The 20,017-nt window shown below is 31.4% G+C and overlaps 1 protein-coding gene across 1 annotated transcript; it reads left to right on the top strand.

The window, feature by feature from the left end:
* The first annotated feature begins 1,012 nt into the window (after nucleotides 1-1,012).
* On the top strand, nucleotides 1,013-18,019 carry Fem-1 (protein fem-1 homolog B). Its single transcript, XM_088242894.1, has 12 exons — nucleotides 1,013-1,278; nucleotides 5,466-5,672; nucleotides 7,743-7,934; nucleotides 9,475-9,622; nucleotides 9,748-9,902; nucleotides 10,850-10,978; nucleotides 12,258-12,455; nucleotides 13,169-13,252; nucleotides 13,352-13,447; nucleotides 14,293-14,537; nucleotides 15,147-15,373; nucleotides 17,050-18,019. The coding sequence occupies exons 1-12, from the start codon at nucleotides 1,135-1,137 to the stop codon at nucleotides 17,199-17,201; spliced, it is 1,977 nt and encodes a 658-aa protein (XP_088099020.1). The 5' UTR covers nucleotides 1,013-1,134; the 3' UTR covers nucleotides 17,202-18,019.
* The last annotated feature ends 1,998 nt before the right edge of the window (nucleotides 18,020-20,017 follow it).

A 20,017-nucleotide genomic window follows, 5' to 3' on the forward strand; every position in this document is an offset into this window, starting at 1 on the left:
TTCATATTAAACTTTTCTGTTAATCCAGATCAGAAGTTATGGGTGTAATTTAATTTTCTGCTAGCTGGTAAACCAGTTGAGGAAATTCGTTATAGTCATTCCGAAGAGTTGTTTTTGCATATCTTTCAGGTAGTTTACAAGCTTCAATTATTGCTTAGCTCTAAAAACGGTTGCGGAACATTCTTAACTTTTTATTAACAAGAGCTTCTGGATTTTCCCGTCTTTTCCAAACATACCTCTCAAGTGTTGATGATGGCACTTTGTACCGATTAGACGCCACCAGGTATCCTATTTCTCAACTTATGACTGCATCAACATCTTTAAACATAGCACCCGCAGACCAAGAGAGTCAACTGGTTTTTTATTTTATATGTTTGCACCATCTGCAGTTGAAAAAGTGACGTTAGAGGTATAAAAGCGTAACCAACAAAAAAGGAACTCACATTCGCATTTATAATATTAGTTAGAAAAAGAATACCTTGCAAATATTCTCAGGGGCGGAACGGGGTACCACCCCATTGTGCTCCACCATTGGGTGGTAACCCGTTCCGCCCCACCCATTGTGCCCCGACAGAAGCGTTTTTTAAAACACGGGAGTTATGGCCAATATAAGTGTTGGCCTTGAATTATCACTAAATTTTTAATCAGTCAAAAGTAGGTTGAAATTAACATGTAAGGTAATTTTTTGAATAAACAATGGTTTATAGACCTTGGTGTAACTGAGCAAATATTAGAATTTTCAAGCTTTTTATCCAACATTCGATGAATTTTAAACTAAGCGCACTCCGGCACTGACAACAACCGTTCCATATAGCGCAACGTAGTGAGCTGACTATTGTGCACGAAGTTCATGCATATCTGTCGTGCGTAGCTAATTTCCTGCCCATTTCCCGTTCCGCCCTGGTACCCCGTTTCACCCCGGGTTCCCCTATTAGCAAACCATAGTGAAATTATACAATTCGTAGAATTTTCCCAAAATTTTCTTTATATTATTCGATTGGTATTTCTTGACACCTACACGAAATTCGCACAGCACTTTGACAGTTCATAAATCTGTAGGTCGTGTGTCGTGGTATATTATTATTCGTTTTTATATTTTGAAGTTGTAAAATACATATTATATGGTTCTAAAATATGGATACCAAAAAGACGGAAGATGACATATCGGACAGTCTCAGGCATCGTGTATATTTTGCAGCCCGGGATGGAATGCCACTTACGCTTTATGATTTATTAAATGAAAAATCTGCAGAAGAGATTGACGATTTGCTGAATCAGGTGGGCTTATTTTTAGTTTGCTTTCTTTCTTTGTGTCATCGACGCATGTGCCAGTGCCATTGTCTTAGTACAACACCAGTGTATTTTGATTTAGATTTGATTAAGTTACTTATTACATATTCCATAACTCAACGCATAACACGCAATTTGCAATAACGACTACGTAATTCTTTTCTCAAAAGATTTTTCTCCAATTTCTTTTGTTGTTTTTTTTAACAATTTTTCTTGTATGTCTCTGTTTTTTGTTTTGAATATCAAATTTTTATTAGACATAAAGCAATATAAACATTGAAAACAGTAAAGTGCTGCAGTGAGCACATGCAGAATCTATAAATAATATATGACAGTTCAATATGTTGTTTGTCAGCACTTTTGTTTGGTTTCTAAAAGATAATAGTTTGTTTTTGTTGAACCTGAACAAAATTGTTATGGTTCAGAGTATACTTAAAATAGGCCAATTATCATACAATTTTCCCTTGTCACATCTGTTAGCGTAATTTTGCGCTATACTCTTTTCATAAGTATATGTAAATGAATATTCATATGTAAATATTTTATTTAGGTACCTAAATGTTAACACATGAGTGAATATTTTATTAGATTTTGAAATGCTTATTATTTGAGATCAGATTATATGCAACATAAAAAGGCTGAAATATGTATGATGCATGAAAAATGTTTAAAATATTTCAGTAAAGTGTAAAAAAATGCAACATAAAATATATAAAAATATGATTATTATTTATTTGAAAGGGAAAATTTAAACACTCTTTGTTTTTATTAATGTTAACAATAATGCATTTTTCTAAATTGTCTGTTATGCAGTTGTGCCTTCTATCAGTCAAAATATGTTTATGAATTGAGAATGAACGTTCCACGTCCACCGAATGGAGATGCTATATTAGCGCATATTGTCTTAGGGAAAATTTCACCATATGCCATTATTAAACTATTAATTTGACATTGTATTGCTGTAAACTATAGCTAATTTTGTAGTTGAAAATACTAGAAAGATTTTTGTCCATATGGAGGCTACAACTATAACAACCTGTAAAAATATCCCAAATATGTCCCATCAGCAGGTTTTTAGTAAAATATGCTAAAACCTATAAAAATAGCCAAAGTATGTAAATGTATATGCAAATATGCAATTGTGTATAATCCGGTCTCTGCTTATTATCATTGAGTGTACTGGTAGATAGTTTAAAGATCAACATCGCTATTTTTGTCTATATATCACCTATTCTCCTCTACGGATGCGAATCGTGGCACCTCACTAGGGCCCAAAACAGCAAAATTATTATTATATAAATAAAACACGAGTGATACTTTAATCCACAAATTTGGAATATCCAGTGACCGGTTTCATCGCTTTCGCGACATCTTCGAGACTGGTATCTTTATTAAAAAGTTAAATGTATTTATACAGAACAGAGGTAAGGATACATAATTCAAAGTTATATGTAAGTAAATTAAATAAAGTTATTTTTATCTTAAGGATCATTATCGACAAATTTTCTATGGGTTAACTAATGAATGGATATAATGTTATTTTAATGAGTTTAAGTATTTATTTATTTTAAAACCACACTCACGAAGGATGGGACACCAACAATAAAATAAAATACTTAAACTCATTAAAATAACATTATATCCATTCATTAGTTAACCCATAGAAAATTTGTCGATAATGATCCTTAAGATAAAAATAACTTTATTTAATTTACTTACATATAACTTTGAATTATGTATCCTTACCTCTGTTCTGTATAAATACATTTAACTTTTTAATAAAGATACCAGTCTCGAAGATGTCGCGAAAGCGATGAAACCGGTCACTGGATATTCCAAATTTGTGGATTAAAGTATCACTCGTGTTTTATTTATATAATAAATTACAATGAACTTCCATCAAGAATTTTCACTTACAAACTTAAATGCAAAATTATTAGTTTTGAGAATAGGTGTCTCAGAAGAATCTTGAGTGTGCGGTGGTTGACTTTGTGAGGAATGAAGTAACGAGAGAACAAACGCAGCAAACTCCAGTGACAGCTGTCGTCAAACGGAGGCGATACGGATCGACTACGTTAGACTGGGTAGAGTTAAGATCATGTAACTAATTTTTAAAAATTAAATTCTTTGATAATTCTGTAATTCAACTGAATAATTCATTTTTCTAAGAAAGAAAAATATTTTCCAAATGTTTGTAGACACGGCTGGGTTTTGTCTTCAAACATTTGGACATGCTCAAAATATTGTTCATTCAACTAACTGAAGTATAGAAGTATAACGATTGGTAAAAGTATTTTCAGGCGTTACCTAGAAGTTAAATTAATTCATCCAGATTAATCTCACCCACATCAATAAAGTTTTCAACACTTTTACTTCACAAAAGTCAACAGTTGGAAGAGTTGAAGAAAATGTGGTGAATGTTACACAGTGTGTAAAGTGACCACTTAAACCAGCCAATAACAGGTCATTAGCCCTGTAAATGCCTAGACTTCTGTATTCCCTTCTCAAAAATGTTTTCTCTCTGTTGCAACAAATTTCAGTAATAAAATAATATTACATTTATATACAGCAGGGCCTCAATAGTCTAGATGCCATTAAAAACGTGGTGTTCAGATGTTTTGAAAGGCATTTTTAAAAATAAAAAAAAGGTTTTTTGTAACTGGAAGTATGTTTTAATCATGAAAAAGTATAATGCTATTAATCACACTTTAAAAGAAATCCAATATAGTGCTTTGACAAGTGTTATTTATCGACATAGAAAACACCTTTGTCCCTTAATGTACATAAAGGATTTTTCCTGGAGTTGAGATATCGACTTCATCCACCCATTCCAAGCAAGTATCCAAGGCAGACACAGCTTGAGTATGTGGAATCCTTACAACTCATTCTGATGCCTCCAATTCTTTTTTTGTTCGTTGTCATGCATATTTCTTACCTTTCTTACTATGCCTTCATAAGTTAAAGGCTCCAGACAATCAATATCAGCATTGTCAATCAAGAAATTGTTAATCTCTACTTCTGAAAAGCCTCTGTTTCGAAAAAGGCTTAATAGTAAGTCATCTTCAGGGTCAAAATCTTCAGCATCTTAGCCGGAAATGTCATCTGATGTAAATAACAAGGGCCACAGAGGCTTAACAGAAGTAAGGGGGTCATTCCGATTATAGAGGCGTTCGGATTACCTAGGGTTCGGACTATCAAGGCACTGCTGTAGTACAATTTTTTTATTTGGAATTTATTTATAAAACTTATGGATTACATTCATTTAACAAAATAATTTTTCTCTTTTAAATTCATATTCTATTGTTAAGGATAATATTTTTAAGATCTTTTGTAAAAGTTGTCCGAGTCTTTTGTTAAGTTTTGTCTGGTAGTTTATTGTATAAGTTCAGTCACTGGTTTATTGGTCTCGACTGTCCTTGTCTCATTTTAGAGTGTTGTATGTGATATTGTTCGGATATTCTCGTATTGTGTTCATGTTTACTACAATTTTTTAAAAAGTTTTAGTTCTTCATCTACAAATTCATAAGTGGCTAATTTCTGAATAAATTTTAAGGATTTTAGTTGTAAAAGTTCTTTAGTTGCTGTTAGATAAGGCAATATATTAACTTTAATATTTTATTTTGATGTCTTTGTAGTCTATTTTGTCATTTTGATTTCCTGTTCCACATAGGAGTTGCATATAACATATTTTTTTACTTAGGCTTCATTCATAATATTTTTTCATGTTTTTGGAACAAAGTTTTTGATTTCGAAAAAAAGTTTCGATAATGTCGTCACTTTACTAATTAAATTATTGATATGAATTTTGCATGTCAATTGTTAGTCCCAAGTATTTAACATGTTCAGTTTCAATTAGTCGTTCATCATTTATGTAAACATCTATTTTATGTCACTTTTTTCTAGATTTAAAATGGATAATATTACTTGTTTTTTTCATTAAGTGTAAGTATGTTTGTGTTTGTCAATTTAGTCAATATAGTTAGGTATTTGTTTATGTCAATTTTATTATTCAATAAACCTCAAGTTTTAATTAGTAATAGTTTCATAACATATAAAAAGATTATTGAGCATCATTATTAAGTTTATCCAAAACCTTTATCCTTGTAAAAAAATATATTTTCAAAAACTTTAGCGACAAAACACGTTTATCCGCTCACGTCATCAATTCTGTTTAGACTGTCAACATGGACGGAGTATCCTGCACCCCCCTGGTGGCTGCCGCCCGCCATGGGCACGAGGGGGCAGTGCGAATCCTGGTGGAACAGTTCCTACCTCCGCTGCGACTGGAGACCGAGTCCACTGTTCGCTTCGAGGAGTACGTCATCAGCGGAGCGACGGCCCTGTGGGCTGCCGCTGGGGCCGGCCACCTTAGAATTGTCAAGGTATCCATACTCTATGTTTTATGTACCTATGTGTTATTTTTGTATAGGTATACCTAATTTTAAGTGTGAATTAATGATAAAAAAAATAATAATCACGGTTTATTAATAGAAATTACAATTGATTTATCTAGTACATGTTTTAGGTAATAGATTACTCTGGATTATGTCCAATCTGTCTAACAAGGTACAACCTGTTTCAAGGCTGTCATTTTTATGCAAAATGTAATATTTTGTAACGCACATGTAAATAAATAAATCTAATTGAATTATCGTCGGCATGTACTGACAAAAGCCTCTTAATGACAAAATTTGAGAAAACTAGTTGAAAATGCAGTTATACGTCATATTTTGAGCTTTGGTAACTTTTAAACCCCCTAAATCCTCCGAGGTTTAGTTTCAAAAAGTTTAAGTTTTCCATGTATAAAATTCCACCTCAATCCCAGAAAAACTTCCTTTCCAGCAGGGTGGTTTCAGACTAATAAATTCCAAAGCCTAGTTGTCCATTCCATTTCGGTCAACCAGTTCAAAAACAGTTTGGATGCTTTTTTGAAGGAAGAAGAACGCAGACAAAAAGCAGCACGCGATATATAGGCGCACCAGCAAAGGCTGCCTGCCTATAATAATAATAAAAACCCACTAAAAGTACTTATAAAAAAAATGTATTCTAGTGAAAGTATTACAGTAAAACCTCGTTTTTACGTTCCTCGATTTTACGTTTTCCCGCTTTTTACACCGAAGTGTTCAGGACCCATTTTTCTTCATACACTCTCATACAAATATTCTCACCAATCAACGCTCTTTACTTTTCTCATAATCCAGGTTTTACTAAAAAAAAAATCGGAATTCATTTGATGTGTCATGCAAGCCAAAACTATGTCATAATAAAGATGCCGCGGCCCGCGCTCCATCGCGTGTGCCACGCGAAGGTAAAATAAAAACAGGTAAACAACTAATAAAGGATAAATTATTGTCTTTACCTAAATTCAAAGCAGGTGCAGTGTAATTGACCTTTTTGTTTAAGTGTTCCTAGTTCCTATTAACCTTTAGGGTTAGTCTTAGTTTTCATTTGAACAAAAACGTCATATTGACTTGTACAAATCATGATACACAGTTGACAAACATTTAGAAACAACAAAATTATAATATCATTGAATTGCGATGTTTAAATCATAACAATAGAAATATTAAAAGACGGTTTAAAAAGCCGCGAACTATATGACAGTTGTTTTTAGTGATGCAATAGAAAAAAAAGTGATACCGTATAAATAAAATTTCCCAACATTTAGGGGAAAAAATATTTAATGTTATTTTATGCAAATTCAAAATTCTATTTTCGTTTTTTTTTACATATAAAATAACTTTAATATGCTGTTTTAAAGCAAATAAAAAAATAATACATAATATTGTTTGAAAAAATATAAAAATATTTTTAGTGAAATCATTGAAAATAGGTAAAAAAAAATATTGATAATTTCCACTTATCACCGTTTTTACAATTTTTCTGGAAGTATATGTACACTATTTTATACTAAATATATTTTTTTTAATGTTATTCCTATTTTTTTCCATACATTTTTCATTTCCTCACTTTAGCGTTTTCCACATTTTTTTCTTGCTTCTTTGAAAATCGTAAAAAAGGGGTTTTACTAATTCCATTTACCAGATATTTATTCCGAAATCTCAACTATTGAAACAATTCAAATGAACCAAGATGGTTTTACGCATATGTATAATGTTCAAAATATGAGTAAGGAAGGCGAGTACATAATACAATTAACTTGCAATACAATTTGTTTTCTTTAAAAACTGTTGACAGTATAATGTACCTAACAAAATCTATCAAAAAAAGTGTTTTCTTGTGGGTCTTTTTAATGCACCTATGTTCGTAATGCTAATTATCTCCCTAGGTAGAGAATTGAAGACTTTGGGGATAGCAAATAGTAATGATCGTTCAGTGCAGTGAAGGGATTGTAAGGAGAGCATTGGACTATGGATTCCATGGAAAATGCATTTAGTTACAATATGAATATAACAGTCAAATAATGTCTACAATTTAATGTTTCTTTTTAGCGTCTAGCACAAGCTGGAGCAGATTTAGATCACGCGACTTCCACTGCGTCCACTCCCCTACGCGCTGCGTGTTTTGATGGCCGTCTTGACATAGTAAGATATCTCGTGAGGCGTAAAGCTGACCTACATCGTCCGAACCAATACAACAACACCTGCCTCATGATCGCCGCATATAAGGGCCACCTGGATGTGGTGAGTTTTATTTCTTTTGCTAAAATCAAAATCACTTTATCTGATCTGCTATAGAAAATTCTATTGGTTCTTTATATTTATTTAGGAATTTAAATTTAATTGAAATGTGAGGTTAGACTGTTTTCACTTTTATATTATAATAATTACAAATTTTATGAAATTTCTTGACGTGATTTTATTGTAACTAGACATATTTTCATAAATGTTTGGTACGCTTTCTTTTTTGACCAATTAGCATGTTTGGTATATATCAAGACTGATGAATATTATACAACAAAAAATTATACAAATTAATATATTTATTTTTAATATTTTCATTCTTAAATTAATAAAGAATATTAATTGTTAAATTTTATAAAGACATGTTTTGATTGATGTATTTATTTTATTCAATTGATTATACATAATATATATATATATAAGCAAAATCATTATTATTTAAAATAAATAATTTTATAACAGAATAGTTTAAGTTAGTTTTTGAAACCAGTTGGAAAGGTAATAAAATGCAGACATAATTACTCCTTTCACTTTTTGTTGATTCCATTATTCATTGTTTCATAAAAATTCATGCTTGTATCATAGTTTTATGATTGTTCCATTTGAGTAACTTCATAATTTTGCAATAATCCTATGTCATAAGTAATCTAGAGATTATCATGTAAATTTTTATTGATTTTTTAAATTATGTTCATTAATTTAAAAATGTGTGTTGTTTTTTTAATGGTTAAATAATTTAATCTATATGTACGTATAATTTAGTCTTATTAAAACATGTGAACTTTTTATAGACAAACAATTCAATATATAGTTTACAAATCTAAAACAAATTATTTTAAACCCTTTGAATTAAATTACAATGCGTTTTGTAGAATGTAGCCCATTTAGGAGGTTGTATTCAATTTGCAATGAGCAATATGAATGACGTATAATTAAATAGACACGTTACTAGCGCGAAGAAAATGTCATTTCAATTTGTATGTAATTGCCTTCTGTGCCTTCATGCCTTATTTATTTTAATCTTGAAGTTCAAACAATAAATTCTTTGGCGGACTTATTGATAAAACCTATATCTTCCAGCCAACCAAAAAACAGACAGTCAAAAGAAGAGTTGATCAAAAATTTGTACTAAAAAACAAAATATAAATCAAAAGATACATACATGAAAAAACCTCATTAATTAATAATAACAGCTGTATTTCAATGGGGAGATTAGGCTTGCACAAATTAACTTAAATAAAAGTAATCCTTCTGCAATTGAATCAGCTATCCTATCCATCGAATGGCCATCCCCCCAATTCTCCTCTTTTTAATGTGTTTCTCTACTCAACTTCACTTTATTAACTTTTTTTTTCTTCTTTCTTTCTTCTTTTTAGAATAAATTACATGTTTAGTGTAATAGTTCTGATTTTATTTTATGTTATTTTCTATAATGCTCCATATACTTTTAACTGTATATTGTAAGAGACCTCTGGGCGTTTATTAAATGAATAAATATCTCAGCATGTCTATGTATTAATATGTCATCATATTTTTGTAGGTGAGCTTCTTGCTGTCAGAAGGAGCAAAAATAAATGAGAAAGCGCACTGTGGAGCTACAGCACTACACTTTGCTGCTGAGTGTGGACATGTATCTGTTGTTAAAGAATTATTAGACCACGGAGCACAACTATCTCCAAACGAAAATGGTGAGATTTGTTGGATTGTTTTTGTTAATTTTTTAAAAAAGAATCTCAGTTTGTTGAAATAAACATAGTTTTCTATTTTTATCTATGGAATTTCAAGTAAGTACTCAACAATATTGTGCTTGTAGGTATGACTGCGTTAATGTGTGCTGCGGAACGCACTCGGGCCGGAGTAGTAGAACTGCTTGTAGAGCAGCCAGACGTCAGCAGAGAGGATGCCATACAGGCCATGGAGCTGCTCGGAGCGTCCTTTGCCAATGATAAAGAGTATTATTGTCTACCTGTGAGTAACCATTCACAAACATATTGTCTTGAATAGTAATTTATATTACAATATTTTTAATACCTACTTCAAACTTGTGTGGACAGATTTTACTTATAAACTGTAAACCCTAAAGATTACTTGCAAATTGATTTATATAACAAAATAATTTAATAATTAATTACCGGTTATAAGAATATTTGTATTGGCTAAAATAATTGTTAGTGTTAAGTAAATTAATATTGATGTTCAAATATGGGCAGGATGCCAATAAAGTGATAGTAGTCACCTTAACCAGCCAATGACCTGCCATAAATACCTAGAGTTTTTTATTCCTTTCTCAAAAAACTCCAGTTGACATTTCCATGGTTTTAATTTTTTTAATTTTATTGAAATAAACGGCACTTAGTGCCTTTTACATATTAGTTGCTAATGCAATCATATACATACATGTTAGTAGAATTATTAGTAATACAGTCAAACCCCTGTTTTACGTTTTTCAAGGGAGCAACAAAAAAAGTGTAAAACTTAGGAAAACTTTAAAGTGAGGAAATAAAAAATGAATGGGAAAAATTAAATTTCATTAAAATATAATTATTGTACAAGATTATACTAAATATACTGCAGAACAATTGTAAGAACAGTCATGATTGGGGATTATTCATATTTACCAATGATTTAATAAAAAAATATTTGTATTTTTTCAAGCAATACTACAACATTTAATTTTTTATTGAATTTAAAAAAAAGCATATTTAAATAATTTTATCTGGGTACTTAACCTTTAAAAGACGAAAATAAAAATTTTAATTTGCATAAAATGCAAATAACGAATTTTTCCCTGAATATTGGGAAAATTTATTTATATGGTATAAAAAAAAGATTTTTTTTTTACATTTTACTATGTAAATGTGACCTTTTTTATACCAAATAAAAATATTATTATTTATGAAATGTATTTACTTTAGTTAGCATACCAGTACATGAGACGTAGTATGGAGATGAGAGAAGCAGGTCCTGGTCGACCCGCAATACCTCGTGAACCCGCTCCTCCCATACCTGCCTACGACAACTGGAGAGAATGCACTTCACTCCAAGTAACTATTTCTTTTCAACTGTTATTATAACTTGAAACTTTCAAAGCTACAAGTAGCAACAGTAACAACATATCTACAAAATCTGCCTACCGACATATCCTGGCAAGTTCATCCTGCGATAGTCTCTCAGGATGCTTCGGTATCACTAGAAGAAATACTACTTCCGTTTGTGATGCTTCAGGCGCTCGTTAATTTGTCTCTTAATTAGCATTGTTTAATTTTGTAACGCCACAAAATCACCCCTGTGTAGCGCTTACTAACATCACTCAACTAGTATTTCAGCTTCGTCATAAATGTCTTATAAAAGAATTTGGCTTATTTCTATTATTGAGGTGGATTACGCTTTAGTTATCTCCATCTGACACGTCTGCATTTACATATCCACTTCGGGTGGATTCCAAAACATCCTGAACAGGGGGTGTATTTGTATGTACGAGTGATACCGATACAATCCGAATTGATAACCCGCCTGGTATTTTCGAATATGCCTCCTAGAGTTTAACAACTTACATACTGAGAGTCTTATTGACTAGAGTTTACTAATTCTGGGTTTTCACTATAAAGATACAATTAATAAGTTCCCTTCATTACATTTGGCATAGAGGATGGGTCAGTAGAAAATATATATATATATATATATTTGTAATGCGTGTGTAAATTTGTTTAACCCTGGTCTGTCTGATTTTAACAGAGTATGAAATCAGATTCATTCCAAATACTAGATTGAGGTCTGACTTGATAGAGGTCACAAGAGGTTAATGATTTCTAACAATTTGAATAGGGAAATCTCTTTTTTTTACAATTTTAAATTAATAAGGGTCTGATAAAAAAAAAAAAGTTTTTTGTACTTATTAGTAGCAAAAAAATATTTTAAAGTTTTTAATTTTAAATTCCTGCGAAAATGGTTCATTGCATTGGCCCTATGTCTCGATTTGGTGAAATTTTGAAATTTGTTTGTGACCGTTTAAATTTAAATAGAACATTGTCACGAATCTTCACATCACAATTTTCAAGGCCAAACAGGTCGCGATTTTGCAGAAATATATTTTTTAACAATTTTATTTTAAAAGTTATGTATGGAAATATTTCTCCATAATATTTATATTGATTTTGAAAATAAAATTAATTTTTCTATCACATATTTTTATCGGTATTTGTAGTATGTGATATTTCCCTATTGGGATGACAATATTATGCTTACATAGTATTCACACCTAAGCTATTTTCAAAATATTGAGTGTTCGAATCTTATTTTTAACCAATTGTGTTATTATTGCAGGAACTTGAAGCTATTCGGGAGGATGCTCAATCTTTACACATGGAAGGTCTCGCCATACGGGAGAGAGTTTTGGGGCGGTCGTGTCCCGAGTTACCGCACCCTGTAGTGTTCCGTGGAGCGGTGTTTGCGGACGACGCACGTTTTGATCGTTGCCTCGGCCTCTGGGAACATGCTCTAGAGCTCCGGCAAGAGAACAAGGCACTAACCCTTATTTACCTATCTGTGAATTGATGAAGGCAAATTCATGCGAAGCCCAGCCTCTTAACATTTTAAAGAAAATTTGAATAGTAAAATTAAAAGCAGCTGGTTTTTTTAGGTGATATAAATTTTAATTCTTATTTTGGTTAGTTATTTATGAAATTTTCTAAATAATACATTTTGAATGTCTATTTCACTTTATTTTGTTGGGTCTGATAATAATTTTCGAAGCAACGTTGTACTAAAGTTGTTCGATACAAAATATTCCAGTTTGTTAGTGAACATTCTCGGTTGAAGTTCATTGTAATCTATTATAGAAATAAAAGACATATATTACTTATCCTTACTGTTTTTGTATGAATGCACTGAATTTTATGTTAAGATTCCAGTTTTGAAAATGTTGCATAAGCGATGAAACCGGTCACAGGTTATTCCAAATTTGTAAATTTAAGTATCAATCGTCTTTTCTTTCCATAATAAATTGTTAGGTATAATGCGATTAGCGAGTTCGTAAAGCAAATGCTGGATCATTCTTGCACTATAATCTTTCCAAGAAAATGTTTACTTATTTATTTCTTCATTACAAAGAGTTTTTAATATTCAATACACTATTTCTGTATTGATGGTATGTTGCAGGAATAGTGAAGGACCTAACATTTTTTACAATATCAATAAGTGAAACGTACAAGCTAACAAGTTTCTTTTCTTTCTAGGTACCAGTGGTAAAGGACCTCCTGAGGTTTGCACAAGTTTTTTCTCAAATGATACATATTGGCATTGAGCTCTCTCTCAAACAGGTATGATCTTTTGGAAACATTTTTAAACAATCCCTTATTTGTATGTATATATAACCCCTTATTAGTGTTTTCTTGAAATATTTGGTATTGTCTTTCCAGGTTTGGACTGTACTAGATGCTTGCACATTAGAATTAAATCGAAATAGACAAAAAATAGATAACCCCGGACCCAAAGATGACAGAGATACTATAATAGTAAGTGTGTAATTTGACATAATATCTTAGTATTGAATTTTTAAGGACATGTGCGGATTAGTGTACACATTTCATGTCGCTACGACTTACCTTTTCGTAGGAGTTCCTGTGACGGACAAACAAACATGTATTTTCAGTTTTATAAAATAGATTATTGAAAAGAAAAAAACATACATTACCGAGAAGGAGAAAAAAGAAGATATTCCTTAAAACAGCCAGTGTCGTGGCCTATGGTAATGAGTTACACAGAAAAATGGATTAAGAAAATATTCAGTAAAACCTCGTTTTTACGTTCCTCGATTTTACGTTTTCCCGCTTTTTACACCGATATGTTCAGGACCCATTTTTCTTCATACTTTCTCATACAAATATTACACCTAATTAACAATTTTTTTACATTTTCCATCACCCCGGTTTTAATTCCTATTTTTTCCATACGTTTTTAATTTTATCACTTTAGTGTTTTCCTCAGTTATACTTTTTTTCTTGCTCCCTTGAAAAACGTAAAAAGGGGGTTTTACTGTATATCTCTTGCACATTGATGTTTGCATGTGTATCTTGATTTTATCAATTGTTGAGGGCAACGCAATATTTGATAATTATGAGATGCGGTTGGTAAGGCAATACCTTTTTTTGTAATACGTCAGTGGTTGGGATTCCTTAAATAATATTTCCATCTGTCTCGTGGTTTTTTTAAAATTTAATTTTTTGTACTGTGTTATTTCAAAACAGTCTAAAAAGAGATTCCGGTGTTCCTATATTATTCGTGTGTTTCCTTTCTCTAAATATTACCAAGAGAGGAATGTGAGAAATGCAATTATTTACACCTCGGATCTGCATCCCAGGAGGAATACGAGAGCAACATCCGGACGGCTCTGTACCTCACCGCCATTATGGGCCGCCTGCTGAGCGTGGCGGGCGCGGAGGGGGAGGGTGGAGGTGAAGGAGAGGAGCCGCACGGGCTGGCGCGGGCGTCGGTGTACCGTGCGGCGAGGCTGGAAGCCCGCCAAAGGGATGGCCAGACGCTGCTGCACCTGTCGCTCAACCCCAACACTCCAGTAGATGACTTCCACACTAACGATGTCTGCAAGTAAGTTACAAATTCAAAAATCTCTGTCTTAGAACGAGCTGAGCCATGTTAGATAATGACTATCCTAACCAGAGGACGCTCCTAATAATTTTTTTAATTCACTAGGTTTATATAGATTCCCTTTAATTTTAATTAATTGACTTTAATTTACTAGTTTTATGTAGATTAAATTTTTAAAATAAATAAATTAGAATCGGGTCTTGGTCCCGTGGCTAGTATTGTGAGTCGAAAAGACTTATCCAGGGTTATCGTTGTATTTCACAATTAGTACTATATTCTGCATGCGTCCAGACACAAAAAATACTAAATGAACACGAAGCAATTGGGAAATTAAATTGAATAAAAAAAAGTAATAGCAATTTTTGAGACAAATCTAAATATATTTTATTTTATTCAAATAAATGGCACTTAGGCCTTTTATATATTAGGTCAAAGATACATGATTAAGTTGTTCTAATCGGCATGCTTTTTAAGGTTAAAAGACAAAAAGAAAACGTGGTTTAAAGACAACTTATTATTTTAGTTTTTAGACTATTTTATCAGATGTGCTTTGTAATCATTGACTTAGAACTTTTTTTTTACCTCCATTCTTGTATTCTCACTTTTCAGATTCCCTTGCGAGACGACCTGCAAGCTGCTGCTCTCATGCGGCGCAGACCCTAACAGCCAGGACAGGCGGCGAGACACACCGCTGCACTACGCGGCGCGTTGTGCCTACCCCGCGCCGCGCTCGCAGGCTCCTCCCTCGGGGCCCGCCTGGGACCTGCTGCGGTACGGGGCTCACGCCGACACCGTCAACAGTGAGGGGAAGACCGCTGCGGACTTCGCAGAACCCGGTACGAACAAACAATACTTATATTTCGATACAATATTGATAGCCAAGTTTTATGAAATTATTAACTTCCTTTCAAAGCGGGATCTGGGTATGGCCGAGAGCTAAGACTATATTCCTTCACTGTCAGGGAAACAAAAACAAGGGGAATGTACTGGCCATGTGTATTTGATGACTATTCTGCAGTGAGGGGTACAATGAAATCTTTTAAAGTTCTGTTTTGTAATTTCGTGATTTGATTGTTAGGAATTATTAAATTTTTGCTAAATGTTTTAAAAAATTTATAGTGAATACATGAAACAATAGTCCTTAATATATAGCTTGATTAGAATGACAGTTGTCAGCAAAAATTACGACATAACTTTGTAATGACGTCTAAGGAATGATCTTTATTGACACACGAAAAATCATTCGTATCTGGTATGTTAATTTATTTTTTTGATACAATGCTAGACATATAAATCAACATAATTATATAAAATCAGTTTTAAAACTAAAAAAACTCAAATAAACCTAATTATTAACGACTTAGGTTACATCATTTTGCAAAAACGTTAGAGATGGGACAAATTGATCAATGTAAATTGATCTAATAAAAAAACAATATATTTGATGTTGTTCATGAAAAAAGTATAAATGCCCTTTTTTGGTGAATAATTGTCTTTAACACACTATAATAGGCTTGTTTTCGCGTTTTTATATCAATTTTCGGAAACAGAGTTTCATGTTTGCATGAAAAAACTGATAAAATCGATTTGATTGGTACATTATCAGTGATCAGTAATTTCCCATCTCTATTGACATTAGTATGGCAGCTGTCATTTTAATCAAGATACATTTTAAGGACTATAGTCTTAATTAACAGTTTTGGGAAAGAGGTGGGCGCTTTCATTGTATCACCTTGATAAATCACTTATTAATAATATTAATATACACGCCCAACCCATGACATCATAATCCGGATATATATTTAGAGTTAATTATTTATCCTTCGATAAAGGATATAACTGCAAGAAATATAAATATATACACATTACAACAGAGATGGAGAACATTTTAGAGAAGGTAATATAGAAGTATATGCATCTATAGGGCTTAAGACCTGTTATTGGCTTGTTTAAGTGGCCACTTTACTGTGTAACATTCACTGTTCTGCTTATATTCCTCCAATTCTTCCATCTGTTGATGTTTGCGAAGTTAAAGAGCTGAAACCTTTATTGATGTGGGTGAGATTAATCTGATTGAATTATTTCACTAGGCAACACCTGAAAATATTTGTCACCTCTCTTATAATATGTTAATATAAACAGCTCCCTAGGGGGTTGAATACAGTTCTCATCAACAAAAATTTGAACAATAACAAAAGTTTTAATTTGTTATTGTTCCAAAAAAAAATTTTCTTACAAAAACAATTCAATTTAGATTAGCAAGTTTACGAAATTTCATTGAACATAAACATTCTCAAACTGGCAATAAACATATATCTAAGCACACAATAAAAGTATAAAGACTTGTATGAAAACTTTCAGGTTGATGATTGGCCCTGTGCGATAAAAGGGTTCAAATAAAAATATTTATATCCACAAAAGAGCATCATATAATATGTATATTTAAATACTCATCCATTATACATAGATAATATGTGGGCTATATTTTAAATCCATTACCTTATTATTACAGGTGGTCTCGTAGAAACCATGTTAAGACGTTTACTACCAAACAGGTTGTGTTGTCTCTCAGCACAAGTCATAAGTCAATATAACTTTAGCTATAGAGGAATAGTTCCAGCAGATCTTCATTCTTTCATCAAGCTTCACGGCCACAAAGGATAAAGCGGCTTTCAAATTACATCTATCACCTGTGTACTGAATTGTAAAATGAGATAATTATACATTCTTCTCATTTTCGGCATTGAATTTCCGCACTAAAAAAATAGCATAAAACAAGAGCCATAGTAACATTTGAATGCAGAATTTCACAAAATAGTATTTTGGTATAGTATTGCCGCATAAAAAAAGGTTTATCATTGGTATCTATTTACTACTCTTCTTTGTGAGATTATTGCCATATTAAAAAAATACATTTTATCAGAAAAAGAAAACCATCAAAAATTATTATACCTAATATAATTCAAATACATAGCTTGTTGCTCTTAAATTAACACATTTAAAAATCCTCTTTTCTGGTACAAAGTTAATAGGTACATTCTTTTTTTACTCTTATAGTTTTTTTCAATAGAATTTAATTCAATATTATAAAACAATGTACGTAGTAGTGTGTATGATGGTATATTTGTGAATCTCGTTTTGAGAATTTTCAATACTAAAATTCTTGATAATTACCGAATGCAAATACGCAAAACATTTAAATCCTAAATTTGTTTGAGAATAAAATATACAAGAAATGTGTTTAACTAGTCTTCATGTTGTAATGTTTTTCATAATTATCTACTGTTTTATTTCTAATCTCTCTAATTAAGATGTCGCCAGTTAACAATTACTTTTGTATCTGATTTTTTTTAATGAATACTTTTTTATACTTTTAGTTCTTTACAAAAATGTAAACTGAGCCTTAAAAATATTTTCCTGAGATTATGTTTCTTTATATTATATCCTTGCACTGTGTTTTAAATATATTAATACAAAAACAATACACGTATATACCTACAAAATGAGCTATTGTACTTTTTTTATACATCTAGTTGAAATTATCATAAATTGTTGTATTTCTGTTTTTATGTAAAATATACTTTAATATTTTTTTCTCTAGAAATGTTTTTAGTGTATTTTAAAATGTCATTGAAAATAAGTAATTTACTTTTTATGATTTGCATTTCCAAATATTGATAATATACTGTGATTTCAAAATTTTACTTTCCTGTGAAACATGTCATTAACTCTTGTGATATATCACATGAGTACATAGAATACAAGACTTGATATATCTCTTATTCTTTTAAATAATGAAGTCGTATTTTGCTGTAACAGGCCGATATTATATGATTATTTTTATAAATGATGGAAAATAGATTGTTAAGCAGTATATATTTGTTAAATTTTTGTTTTTACGTACCTGTATTTCAAAATATCTCTTCTTTTGCTTTATGTAACATGGCATTACAGCACCGTTTGAAGAGGGATTTTTACACAGTCTTCTTTGTGAGATTATTGCCATATTAAAAAAATACATTTTAGCAGAAAAAGAAAACCATCAAAAACTCTTAAGAGTCAAATATGGTTACCATTTAAAAATAATAAAAAATTCTCATATCCAAAATGTTAGTGTCTTAAACTTCTTAAATTTCTCTTACAAAAGCTATGATTCCCTGATATATTTATTGTAAAGATTTTTCTTACCGAGAATTTTGTGATATTGGTAACTCTACTTCTTTCACCATTCTTTATTATCTACACGCAGATGAGCATCCAAAATCGAGCTTATGTAGGTTTGATATAGGGAATGCTTATGGTGTACTTTTGAGCTGTTATAATAATAATAATGTTTAATCCAGTAAAAAGTTATGTTATGGATCTTTAACACATGCTGGTGTTATATGAATGTTTGTCATTTGGATGATTCCTGTGATGTTATAAAAAAAACTCTTTTCAAAAGTATGACATATTTAAAAAAAAAAAAAACTTTTGGTTTACATTGTTTGGCTTCCTCTTCATGTATCGTGTTAGTTCTCCCCGACGTTGGCGACCACTTGGGAGAACATTTCCCTGTCCTGATCAGTGCGAAACAGCTCTCTAACCCTGGTCCCTAGGATGTTTCAAAGCCAGGAAAGCTGTTTTCTTCCGACCCCTCTACGTCCCTCGATCTTCCCATTCACAACAAGCTGTATGACATATTTATCACCTCTCAGCACGTGGTAACTTTGTAAAAATAGTTTCAGATTTCTTTCTTAAATTATTATTACAACTTGTCTGCGATTTTAGATGTTTTGGATAATTGACTGCAGAATTGAATAAACCCTAGGGATTGTTAGTATTTCCATTACAGTTTCTTAACCTTGTTTTATTTCGTCGCTGCGCCGCCAATATCTGTTGAGTAATTAAATTTTTTTTGAAGTATTTTTAATTTCTCATTAAGATTATACAATTTTGTTTCATCAAAATATATTTAAATATTTTTTCAAAGTAAAATTAAGTATTTTTTTTATCAATAAAAAAATGTGTTCAAAAAATCTATCATCAAAAGGTTACATTGCTTAAATTATCTCCTTAAACTTTTTTCAAATGTTACTTAACTGATATTGGCGGTGCAATGACAATTTGTAATACAACTTGTTGAAAATGGCCCCAAAAAATCGAAGTATTTAGGTAAATAATAAGAACGCAAATATTTCCTTTTTTAAAAAATGAAATCAATAAATAACATTGCACCTATATAAAATATACTACACTAAAATATTTAAGTATTTTTTATTTAAATCTGAATAATACAACAAAAAGAAAACAAACATTCACCAAATAAGTAGTCAGATGCTCTATCTGGATTCTTCCCAACAAGTACTTAATATTACCAAAGCAAAGTTAGTTAAAAAAATATAATTGTATAGTAATTATTAATTTGAATAAATATCGAGCTTTAATAATATAAGTAAACTATTTTCTTCTTGTTGGTAGGTAAATCAAATTAAAACGTG

Source organism: Micrasema longulum, unplaced genomic scaffold, assembly GCF_059751315.1.
Source record: "Micrasema longulum isolate JH-2025_06_02 unplaced genomic scaffold, ASM5975131v1 h1tg000020l, whole genome shotgun sequence".
Classification (NCBI taxonomy): domain Eukaryota; kingdom Metazoa; phylum Arthropoda; class Insecta; order Trichoptera; family Brachycentridae; genus Micrasema; species Micrasema longulum.